The sequence below is a fragment of the Salvia miltiorrhiza genome, unplaced genomic scaffold (assembly GCF_028751815.1).
Source record: "Salvia miltiorrhiza cultivar Shanhuang (shh) unplaced genomic scaffold, IMPLAD_Smil_shh original_scaffold_326, whole genome shotgun sequence".
Lineage (NCBI taxonomy): Eukaryota > Viridiplantae > Streptophyta > Magnoliopsida > Lamiales > Lamiaceae > Salvia > Salvia miltiorrhiza.
The window spans coordinates 230,652-242,754 of NW_026651527.1; the positions used below are offsets into that span (position 1 = coordinate 230,652).

Sequence of the window (12,103 nt, forward strand, 5' to 3'; positions counted from 1 at the left end):
TTCAAAAAATTTAAATATTGAAGCTTAAATTATTTATTTGATTGATGAGTCTAATTATATACTCCCTCCGTCCCACTAAAGTTGGCTACATTTCCAATTTGGGCGTCCCACTAAAGTTGGCCACTTTCCTAAAATAGAAATATTTATCACATTCTATCTCCTACTTTATCATATTCTCTCTCCTACTTTATCACTTTATTACCTTCTCTCTCATACTTTATCACATCCTCTCTCCTACTTTATCACTTTATTACCTTCTCTCTCTCACTTTATCACCTTATATTTCTTACTTTATTACTTTTATACTTTATTAACTACACACTTAAAATACTAATCTACAACTCCTTAATTCCCGTGCCGAAACGAATGTAGCCAACTTTAGTGGGACGGAGGGAGTAGTTTTTTTAATTCACAAAACAAAAATTTCATCATATGTTAGTTTGATTTACTATTTTTTTTTTTACTAATAAGGGTAATTATATAATTTTCAAATAAATACATAATAGTATAATTATTATTATTTAATATAGTTACATAATAGCCCAATTTCCTTGAGGTCAATTGGGTAGCCCAATTCGTTTGAGGCCAACAAAGGAAATAGGTTGAATCCAATTTGCTCGAGCCTAATTAATGATTTTATTGATAAAGCTAAGAAATAACTTATTAATTTCTAAAAACTTTAAATTTATTTATTTCGTTCAAAGCTCAATAAAATAAATTAGTAGAGCACTTTTTTTTTATGTTTAATATTTTTTTGTGGCTCATTTTTTTATGTAACTTATTTTTGTTGTGGCGCATATGAAGAATAAATATATATGAGTTTAATTAGGCTCATATATTCAATACAATACTTCTGAATGTAATGTAAATTATCAATTTTGTTTAATTTCTCTGTATTATATTTTACTATACATTATAATATTTCTCAGTAAATTATCAATTTTTTTTAAAATCCTATAGTACTTCTACTATACATTATAAATACATAAATTATCGGACAGTTTAATACTAGTTAGTTAAAAACAACAGATTTCAAGCACATCCAAATTTTTACTTTATCTTCCTGAATAAGTCAAAAGTAACAAAATTAATTAGAGAGCTTTGTATATATTCTAATTCTAGTATTATTTTTATGAAAAAAATTAATATTAGTTAAAAAACGACCGATTTCTAACAAAGCCAAATTTTTACTTTGTCGTCCTGAACAAGTCAAAGTAACAAAATTAATTATATATATTCTACTATCTCACTATTACTATGTTTTATGAAGTTTTTCTAAAATATTGCTCTGAATACTTTTATTACTTTATTAGTATATTTATACCATATTAAAATTATAATAATTCGTTACCTATATCTTTTAATGATGACAATTCGTAGTAGATACTAGAAAGAGTTCTAATTCATCTGTTCTCAAACAAGAAAAAAAAAAAAAAAAAAACAAGAAAAAAAAGGAAAGAAAATAATACTAATTCATCTACAAAAATAAAAATAAAACCTTTTACGCGGGGGAAAGAAATAGGTGAGAAAATTAACCACACACAGAGCAAACCGGAAAATTTTCCGATCACTCAATCAGCGGCTGAAGAGATGTCGATGCACGACCGCGCGACGGCGGCAGTCCTGGCACAGATGATGATGGCGGCGGACGGCGCCTTGTTCGGTTTCGGCGTCGCCTACGTGGCGTATCGCAGCATCCGCAAATACACGGCCACCGCATCCGCCCTCCGAAAAATCAGCGACGCGCCGGCGGTTCTTACCTCCGATCTCCGGTCGATTCTCACCGACGGAGATGATTCTAGCAGCTCGGGTTCAGACGGCGGTGAGTCGTCCAGCTCGGATGGGGGCGGGAGATTGGTCATCGTTAGGGGTAGTGTGGAGGTGAAATCGGCCGCGGAGAAGGCCAATTGGAAGGCCTTGATGGGGAGTAATTTAGTCGCTTCGAAGGCTTCCGGCGAGAAAGGGGTGATATTGCAGAGAACTCAAACCGTATGTCATTTCCTTTATTAGCCTATTTTTTAAAAGAAATTAACCTAATTTTTTTTAAAAGGAAATTTATTTCCGCATTTCTTCTTTAACTGTTTGAAAAAGCACGAAGTGGGAAAGCTTTCCTAGTAATCTCTCTTTATGAATTTGCCATTTCTTGCATTGCATGCCAACTTCTTGAAAATCATGTTTACTTTTCATGATTGATAATATACATTATTATTTTTTATCTTCATCACAAGGATTTATTTAATCCTACAGTTTCAATGGGATATGAATCAAGTAAATTTAGCTCAAATGATACAAATTATCGATGGGGTTTGGGATATCCAAAGTTCCAAACCATCTTAGTAAACAATGGATTAGCCTATACTATTTTTATCTATCTAGGCTAATTCTCAAAAGTAAATGCCCCTTGCAGCACTTGGACAATGAATCTTGATTAGTTATATGAGATTCTTTGTTGAATTAATGTTTTCTCTTTCCATTTGAAGTGTATATACAATGAGTGGAAGGGGGTCTTTGGATGGACTGCTGATCTGCGCAACATGATTTCTGGATCCTTGAAAGAGCATGAGACATCGTCTACGAGAATGGTAACTTTGTTATGTTTTCAATAATCATGAAATTATAACACTTGACTTAGACTTCTGTTGTATGCTTTCATTTTCTTGCGGCCGTGGTATCATGTTATGAGTGCAAGACATGATATTTTCTGTTTTATCTGTCCTGCCTGTTTCTACACCTTTTATAAGATCAGAATTATTAGTCAAATCTTTTAGTTGTCGTCTGCTTTCTTACTGCATTGGTCTTCTCTTGCATTAGTTGCTCCCGCCTCCCGCTGTACTAAGCTTCTAACTAATCAGATTACCGATTTTGCAATGTTCTGAAAAATTAGATTATATGGCTTGGTCATTAGCACACAATGCATGTAAGGACTAACAGCTATTTATTGAAGTGTCCCATATTGGATTAGAGATAGTGGCATGAGCCACTTTATATGGTGAGGCAACCCTCTCCCTTATAAGGCCTTTTAAGGGAGGAATGGGCCCAATATCCATTTCTAACGTGGTATCAGAGCCAACTCAATCCAATGATGGGCCCCCCCAATATCGTTGTCAACAGATGGCGTTTGGGATAGTCCACGCAGCGCGTGCGGGGGGTGTATTGAAGTGTCCCATATTGGATTAGAGATAGTGGCATGAGCCACTTTATATGGTGAGGCAACCCTCTCCCTTATAAGGCCTTTTAAGGGAGGAATGGGCCCAATATCCATTTCTAACACTATTTATGTTCTGCTTCCTCTTGGAATGACATGTTTTATGTTGAAAGAGATTTATCTTTAAGCTCCATTCTAGTATCTGGACACTGAACCAATCAAAGAGAATAATTTCTGTTTCTGCAACAATAATATTGAGGTTGCTCTCCAATGACATATGCATTGGATTTCTCTCCTCAGGTTCCTTTTATTCTTGTTGAAGGCGCGAAATGGCCGCAATCTGATTATGTTGTTGTCAACATGGAAGGATCAAATCACCCACTACCTCTAACAACAGTTTATCAGCACTTACAACCTATTAATGCTACTCCTTACACTTTCCTTCAGGCGATTTGTGGTCTTGAATATCCTGTGAGTTACTTATTATATATCCTTGTTGTGATAAAAATTGTTTTATGCTGTTCTTTATTATTTCATACGTAAAAAAATCTAATTTTCCCTCAGGTTGGAATGCTCTATGAAGAGAAAATTCTCCCTCTTGGGAAGGATGTAACTGCTGTTGGAATTTGCAGTCTAAACAACGGGTCTTTTGAGATCAAATCCTGCAAGGATCTTCCTTATTTCCTGTATGTGGATTTTCTTTTAAAATATTCGTTTGTTTTGTGTTAAGACTGCAAGATTACTTTTACTTTTACATTACAAAAATAGGGTCACACGTTCTCCTGCAAGTTCTTGATCTGTTCATTTTTGTTGTCGTATGCCTATATATCTGACTTGCTCATGTGCAGACGTGCAGTTTCTGCAGCATAAGATATTTAGATACTGAAAACTAGAATATATTAATGTATTATACGCAAGGTGCTGTTTGAATTTGAACTGTTGCTCAATGTAGTCTCTACTGTTAATCCTTCCTCCTCAACAAGAGATATTCTAGAAAGCTGACCAACCTGGTACTCTATTTGTAGGTCTGCTTTGACCAAAGATCAACTTGTCGCAGATCTTTCGTTCAAGACAAAAGTGTTAATGTGGAGTGGACTTGTTTTTGGTACCCTTGCTATAGGTATCCTCGGCTATTCTGTTGCAAGGTACGTTTCTCCAACCATGCGTCTTACTCAGATTAGGTTTTAATCTATGGCATAATAGAAACACTTCCAGTAACTAGGTGAACTGCTCTTAAAATGATTTCTCTTAGTTTGCATAGAATATTGTCCCTTCTTTGAGGAAATTTATTTTCTTACTTGCATGGTCGATCAGAATATTGCTTCTTATTTTCTGGAACTTTGACATGGGATTAATTTATACATGTTTTATGTACACAAACAGACTAACGCATACATACTAGAAACTGAAGGAGTATTTATTTTGATCTGAAATATTATTTGGGGGAGCTGTGTCTTCCATTTTTCCATGTGGATTCAATTTCTTTTTTCGTCTTAGACATGAGCCAGTTGCCTTGGCCTTGGGATCTGAACATACATCACATTGACTTTGTGTAGGAATTGGACTAAGTATAAACAGTGGAGAAGCCAGCGGCGAACTCAGCCGCCAAATAACTCTACTAGCACTCGCAACGAATCTCTTGACGATGAAGTCGTGGATGACGAAGCTGAAGAAATCCCCGATGGTGAGCTCTGTGTCATTTGCCTCCTGAGAAGGCGGCGCTCTGCCTTTGTTCCCTGCGGACATTTGGTCTGCTGTCAGCGCTGTGCCCTCTCTGTCGAGCGTGAGATAGCCCCAAAATGTCCCGTATGCAGACAGACAATCCGTAGCTCTGTGAGAATTTACGAGTCCTGAGAGTATTCGCAGATTTAGCATAGACATAAAAAACTACATCTGTGTGATTACTTCCTTTGTACTAACCGTAGATTCATTAGAAAAGTATTGAGAATGTGACAACATTTGTATATATACTAAATTTTGTAATAGCTTATCAGATTCATCTTCATCTCTCTTTGTTTCCTTTATTTAGATGGTTTTGAAGAGTGTGTGTGGACAGGACTACAAAAAAAAAAAAAAAAAATTGAAATTCATTCCAAAAACAGAGCATATCTTTCACAACTATGTCAAACACTCTTTCACTCTCACATCCATCTTCCACAGTGAGCAGAACGACACGGGCTGCCCCTTCCACCACAGCCCGATGCAGCCGTCTTTCTCGTCAGCCTGAATCTCCCAGTGGCTGTCGTACTTCCTCAGCAATGCTCTGGCTCCATCTACGGTCTCCTCTCCCAACACTTGTCCTTTAAATCCTGCATTTTTCATTCTCTCACACCATTTCTCCTTTCTCTCATTCATCTCCCCCACATTCACCAGCACCTTAGCTGCCTCTGCTTCGATCATCCGTCTCTCGTCGCTCTCGCGACTTTTATACGCGACGCTGGTCGAATCCAAGAACCTCCACAGGTAATCCACCCTCCTTGAGAAGGCTGTTGTGAAATCTCCACAGCTATTGCAGCTGCAGTCTGTGTTGTTCTCACTCAAGATTACTCCTTTCGGCTGCAGGCTTCTCAGCACTCTCAGGAACTCTGTTCTGTCATCAGGGGCGCTGTGGCTGAGGTTGTGCAGCCGGAACTGCGCGCAGACGACCAGTGTTTCGCCCGAGGTGGAGTTGATGGCTTGTGAGTTGAGATTTTGGAGGTGGAAGTTATCCATTTTGTTGATCTGCAGGTTCACATTCATGTCCTTGGCGAAGGCGAGGAGTTTGGAGGTGAAGTCGTAGTTTTGAGGGGCGTGAGCAAAGGGGGTGGCGTTTCTTGACTCCTCGTCCTTGGTGGGCGGAGGGACCACCGTGAGGCGGACTAACGGGGGCGGCCCGCCTGCACGACGAGTCAGCTCTTCGAGGAGGGTTGGCCATTGGAGTCCATGTGAGACTCCAATGTCAAGAATGTGGAGATTGGTTGGTTGATGCTGCTCGCCGAGAATTTGAAGGATTGAGGTGTTTGCAACATTGTTTGGGATTCGAAACCATGGATTGATGTCGTTGAATTTGATCAGAGAGTTGCTGAAGAATCTGAGATTGCTGGTGGCGAAAGTGTCGCCGGACGACGAGGAGAAGCTGCCGGCTCCGGCGCCGGAGAGGTGGTGTGTGATCGCCCGGAGACCGTGGTGCGCCAGCCGGTGGTTGGCGTCGCCGTTGAGGGAGGCGAGGTCATGCAGCACGTACAAGAAGTGCTGCACGCGGGACGGGTTCCGGCCGGTGATCGCGGCGGCGCACGGGTTGAGCAGCTGCTCCGCCCATCTCCCTTCCTTGTTTCCGCCGCCGCCGCTCCCCGCCGACTTGCCACCTTTCTTGTTTCCTGCCGGTTTTTTCGTGACGCCCGTGGCCTCTGCGGCCGCAGCGTCAGCCTCGTGCCCTCGCCGGCCGTTGCTCTTGCGGACCGTCTTGGGACTCAAGTCGTCGGGCAACTTTCTTTTCTTACTCAAATCAAGCGAGAGCGACCGGTCGGATACCATCGAGTCGGCCGGAGTTGGGGCCGCACTGGCCGTGGCGGCGGCCAACGCCGGAGTGTTGTAAGAGTTGAAGCTACTATTGATCAGCTGTTCAAGGCTCTGGCTTTGATCCCACCATGAGTCGCCGCTGAAGTCTCCGGCCGCCTCGTAGGGATCATCGAAGATTGTCGGAAAGTACGATATCGACTCCTCGATCCATCCGACGATGTGATCGGGAGGTGGGCCCGTCTCCGATCCATCGATCGTCATGATTTATTTTGCAATTACCTCTTTCTCAAGGGAAAACAAAAAAAAAGGAGAGTAGATCACAAAATGTGTTGTAGTTCTTGTTCTTGATCATTTGATGAGAATGAGGCCTAAGATAGGAATCATAACATGGGGCGGTGTGTTGTTACGTTATTTCATGTGTTATAATAATAAATCGAGAACTAGTCTATTTGGGGAAGAGACAAATCTAGGAATATTCAAATTTAGGGTGTGCTGTTATTTTGGAAGTAGTGATGTTTTTATTAAGCTTTGTTGATGCTGATTACTGATAAGTAGTAAAAGGGTATATTATATTAAATCATATTCGCCATAACGTCATAGTTGTTGGGACAAAGAGGCAATAGTTGTAGACATTGAGGGAATTTGAAATTCTTGGGAAAATTGAGATGTTTGAATTTTTCAGTAGACGGCATACTCTTTCAGACTTTTGATTTAAATTATTGAAGCATAATGTCTGAAATTTTAGTTTCTTTATTAGTGGAGATTTGTTCTTATTCGAGGATGTAATTGACTTGCAAACAACTAAATTGTCAGCTAAGAATAATTCAAAATTTCAATATTAAAAGGCCTAGTCAGCCATGATGGCACGTGTCAAATGTGCGAGGCAGCCAGGGCCCGGCCCGAAAAGATCCAATTCCAACGGCCGATGCAAGAAAGCTATTTTCCTATCTTCCACGTGACTCTTATGAAATGCTACTAGGCTGAGCCCATTATATTAGAACCGTAAATAAACAGAGTTATTCGTAAATTATTTGAGGTTCGAATAAATAAAATTCGTTCAAATTTGATAATTTATCGAATTGAGCTTGAGCTTTATAGTGTTCAAGTTTGTTGAACTCGCAAACCTATTCGAATTGTTAGTTCGTAAACTTTCAATTAATCGATCTAAGCCTTCACCCAAAAATATATTTGAGCTCGAGTAACAGATTGACAAAGATAACATTTTGAATATTTTTCGAACCTTTCACGAGTTTTTAACGAATTCGAGCTCTAATACCATTTATACGAATATTAGATACATCGAGCTCGAACTTGAATATCACATTGTCGAATGCCACTCGCATCAAGCTCGGACAATTGATTGGCAAGTCGAGCACGAATACTCAAATATTTAAATGAGTCAAACTCGAGTTGAGTAGTATTCGACTTTACGAGGCGGCGCCTACATCAGACCATTGCATGGGTTGGAATTTTTTCGGACTTACACGTCATGTTTGATCTCTCTTGATATATATGCTCAGTTTGATGATGTTCGCAGATGTAAGAGGCTCTATTACTTGTGATGCCCATGAAATATAAGTTGTTTTATTGGAGTGAGAAACAAGACACATACATAAACATAGCTATACAAGAAGAAAGATGTAAACAATAATTAAATTAACAACGGTAAGACACAAACATAGAAGAAGAAAGAGGTAAAGCACCATGATCTCTGTATGAGGATTGTAGTAGATGGTTTGGTCAATCGACGGCCTTCATGTTGCCATCTTTCAGAAATTTTTGACCGCAGTATAAACAAATGAAGAAGTTGCATAATGCACAGTGAAATCCTGAACGTTTATACGTATGCCTATACCGATGACAAATGTGGCAGGGGCGTTTTGTGGTGAGAAGTTGAAAGGCGAGAGGGTGTGGTGGGTGAGCTGCCGCATTAATCACATATTCCTTTCCGAACTTGATATTTCTAAACTCACCCGATGTGGTTATAAAGCAGCGGGGATGGAAGGATATATCGCATTGGCGGCAGTGATACATCCAGCTCTTGGGATTCATTTCTGTTTCACATTCATCGCAGTAGAATTCATCGGGATGGTTGAGATGGGCATCGTATGTCAACGGTAGTGGGTGGTGCTTGTCCCATCTACGGGTGCTGATTGATGTTGGCAGCCCCGCGCATCGAACGTGCACAATGAAGTCACAACTGCCGCACACGTAAACATCATAATTTGATGAGCGGACACCACAATCAGCACCACAATAATTTTGGTAATGTTGTCTCTCAACATCATGGTGAGAGAGAAGGTTGAGGGGATGTTGTGGGTGAGCCATGTGATATATGGTATCCGGCATAGAAGCGCACTTGATGTCTGCTTTGAAGGAGCATTCTATACAAGCGTAGAATAACCCATTCGTACTGTTCCAACAGACCCAGCACTCTTTCCAGTACTCCCATGGGTTACGGCTGGATGATTGAAGGAGTAGGTAGGGATGACGTTTGTGGACAGCAGGAGAGGAGATCTTAGATGGCAAGTGGAAGCAGGCCATGTGAAGATTGTATTTGCATTCACTGCAACTCATGTAGTAGTACTTATCTGATGATGAAAATATAGGAGTAATGCACCCATCACATAATAATTCTGATTTTTTTCCATAATCCTCCTCCTCCTCGTCTTCTTCTTCTTCTTGGTTTTGATAATGAAAGGACAATGTGAGTTGATGTTGGTGATGAAGGAACTTGTATTTCACATTCACCATCTCATCATGATCATGATCATCAGTGGGTGGTATTGCTATTGCTATTGCTTCTCCTCCTTGTCTCTTGACAAAAGGTGTAATTAGCTCCCCAGCCACGTCATTAGTTGGAAGTTGGATCATGTCTTTCCCATTGGATGCACTTGCATTGTTTCTGCAAAATACAATATTAATTTTTAAAAAATGAGGAGGATAATTTAATACAGTATATATGTATTATTGATACTAGCTAGCACATACTCAATGGTGTTGCTTTTGTAGGCGCACTTGATGTGGACAATATATCTGCAAAGGTGACAATGGTATATCCAATGTTTGGGCAACAAATATTGTTTGCATACATCGCATTTGTAGTCATACTTGATACATTCAAGTGGGATATGAAAAGAGAGAGTAAGAGAGTGATGGTGGTCTTCCCTTTCCATGGTCGGAGACAAGGATGCGCATCTCTCGTGGATCCAATACTCACAAGCATCCGCGGTGCATGTGTAGGAACTCCCTCTGCGTGTGGTGCCGCAAGCATCACACTTGAAGGAGCAAAACCTCCTCAACAACTTCAATTCATGTTTGGGGTGACTTGGATGACGAATGATGTTGCCTGCACTTTGCTGCTCATCATCATCATCATCGGCTGTTGCCTCCATCATGCCGCTATATTGCGCGCATCTCATGTGCATCTGAAACTTACATTCTATGCTCTTACATCTGTAACCAATGCTCCATATAATCTCTCCACATATTTTACATTTCCATAAACATCGTTCGTGCTCTTGGATGAATATGTGTTGAGGGTGCAATTCATGCCTTATCTTTCTTGCCACTCCTGCACATTCTTGGTGTAATAATTTTGTATACCAGCATCCCTCGCTGCATCCATAAGCTTCCTCTCCACTACTAAACCACTTTTCACAACCATAACATTTATCTCCTCTACGAGTTTCCACCAAAGCAAGTGGATGCTCATGGCTCCAATGCTCAACAATCTCCCTCTCCTCCATCTCTTTTTCTTTCTCGCTCATTATGTGAAAAACTCACAAACTAATCTATTCTTTCCAACATTTAACACACCCACAATAGAATCATACAAAACTTCACAATCATAATGTTAATTCATTTACTCAAAGAATCTTCTTTTTCTTTGGCTTTGTCTTTTATCTTTTGCTTTCTCATATAATTTTCTTTTTCTTCATGTCTAATTTCACCCTGTGGAATAATTCTTTTCTTGACGCATGTGACCAAACATATGGTCTCAATTGTTATGTATTGTGCTTCGAGGATTTCTTTCTTTAAGAGCACAAACTGATGGATTAAATAAGTAATCTTGAAATTGTTGTTCTAGAGAAAATATGTAGAGTTTGACAGAAGAAATTAAAGTATTGAAATAGAAGGTGAACAAGAAAGCAATTATATTTGTACACAAAGCAAAACTGTTATCACGTTTATTCCTCAGTTAACAAACATAACTAACTAAGAAAGGACAAATCTCAACCGTCAAAACTAATCAACTGATGAGATTCACGCATGAGGGACGAATCGAATCAAAGCGAATACTATTTGTGAAACTATTCGAGTATTCGATTGGAATTTATATTCGAATTATTCGTATTCAATCCGTTTTTTAGGTAGTGTATATTCTAATTAAATCAATAGTGTTCGAGTATTCAATTCATGAAAGGTTCATATTTAGACTGTTAGTTTCAATTCACAAATTTATATAGAAAATCTATATAATAATCTTCTAAATAATATGGGACTTTGAATATCGAATATCATAATTTTTTATTTGTATTTAAAAATTAATCGAATAAAAAAATAATTGTATTTAAATTTGAATCATAATTAAAATTTTGAATATAAATATCAAATTTCCAATACAAATACTGAATGGAGCAAAATTATTTGATTCATATATAACCCCATTTGAAGCTATGTCCAAGGATAAGAAATTTTCAAGCCTCCAAGATTAGGCCATAAATTATAATTAATCATTTCAAAAATCAAGGTGCAGTACGATTTTTGTTATTATTTTTATTATCTTGTTCTTATCTTTAATGAAAATAAATGAAATAATACAAAACTTGCCATCCCTGGAAGAATCACAATGAAAATATTTAATTTTACTCCAAGAATCTCATGTGCTTTGGTTTTGGCTTTAGCTTTGTCTTTTGCTTTTTTCATGTATAATTTCCTTTTTGTCATGTCTAATTTCACTGCGTGGAATAATTCTTTTTGCATGTGACAAATTAAATATATAAATAAGTAATTTTGAAATAGTTGTTATCAATAATCTGCTTGATAAATATTTTAAAGGGGCTTTATTTTTTCACATATGCACGCACCGACGTAGCCAAGATTTCATCTTAGGGCCCAATTTACAAAAAAATTAATACTTCATTCGTCCCATTTGTATTGATCCCTTACTTTTGGGCACGGAGATTAAGAAAACATTTATTTATGAGATAAGTAAGTAGAGTGTTTTACTTTTGGCCACTTAAAAGCCCTTATTTTTGCTATTTTAAAAAAGGGGCCAATACAGTTGGGACAACCCTAAAGGACTAACATAGTATTTCTCTTGCATGTATAATTTTTATATTATGATACTGTTGCATGCATATAATTGCATTGGTAATAATTATAACGGTGCGTTTACTTTGATAGAAAATGAGAGAATATATATATTTTCACATTTTTTCCATTATTTTCACATAT

General features: G+C 38.5%; 3 protein-coding genes across 3 annotated transcripts; 1 reads left to right on the plus strand and 2 right to left on the minus strand.

Moving 5' to 3' along the window:
- Positions 1-1,363: 1,363 nt before the first annotated feature.
- On the plus strand, positions 1,364-5,150 carry LOC131004098 (E3 ubiquitin-protein ligase SPL2). The gene is made up of 6 exons (XM_057930703.1): positions 1,364-1,989; positions 2,481-2,582; positions 3,446-3,616; positions 3,710-3,831; positions 4,171-4,290; positions 4,702-5,150. The coding sequence occupies exons 1-6, from the start codon at positions 1,591-1,593 to the stop codon at positions 4,997-4,999; spliced, it is 1,212 nt and encodes a 403-aa protein (XP_057786686.1). The 5' UTR covers positions 1,364-1,590; the 3' UTR covers positions 5,000-5,150.
- A 64-nt stretch (positions 5,151-5,214) lies between these two features.
- On the minus strand, positions 5,215-7,119 carry LOC131004097 (protein NODULATION SIGNALING PATHWAY 1). The gene has a single exon (XM_057930702.1). The coding sequence runs from the start codon at positions 6,902-6,904 to the stop codon at positions 5,264-5,266; it is 1,641 nt and encodes a 546-aa protein (XP_057786685.1). The 5' UTR covers positions 6,905-7,119; the 3' UTR covers positions 5,215-5,263.
- Positions 7,120-8,206: 1,087 nt separating this feature from the next.
- On the minus strand, positions 8,207-10,466 carry LOC131004099 (uncharacterized). Its single transcript, XM_057930704.1, has 2 exons — positions 9,635-10,466; positions 8,207-9,548 (listed from the first exon to the last, which is right to left on the minus strand). Exons 1-2 carry the CDS (start codon positions 10,411-10,413, stop codon positions 8,384-8,386), a joined length of 1,944 nt encoding a protein of 647 aa, XP_057786687.1. The 5' UTR covers positions 10,414-10,466; the 3' UTR covers positions 8,207-8,383.
- Between the last annotated feature and the right edge of the window lie 1,637 nt (positions 10,467-12,103).

Coding starts and splice junctions, on each gene's coding strand:
- LOC131004098 (XM_057930703.1), top strand. CDS start 1,591: ATGTCGATGCACGACCGCGCGACGGCGGCAGTCCTGGCACAGATGATG. Junction 2,583..3,445: donor AGACATCGTCTACGAGAATG/GTAACTTTGTTA, acceptor TTCTCTCCTCAG/GTTCCTTTTATTCTTGTTGA. Junction 3,832..4,170: donor AAGGATCTTCCTTATTTCCT/GTATGTGGATTT, acceptor CTCTATTTGTAG/GTCTGCTTTGACCAAAGATC.
- LOC131004099 (XM_057930704.1), bottom strand. CDS start 10,413: ATGAGCGAGAAAGAAAAAGAGATGGAGGAGAGGGAGATTGTTGAGCAT. Junction 9,549..9,634: donor TACAAAAGCAACACCATTGA/GTATGTGCTAGC, acceptor TGTATTTTGCAG/AAACAATGCAAGTGCATCCA.
- LOC131004097 (XM_057930702.1), bottom strand. CDS start 6,904: ATGACGATCGATGGATCGGAGACGGGCCCACCTCCCGATCACATCGTC.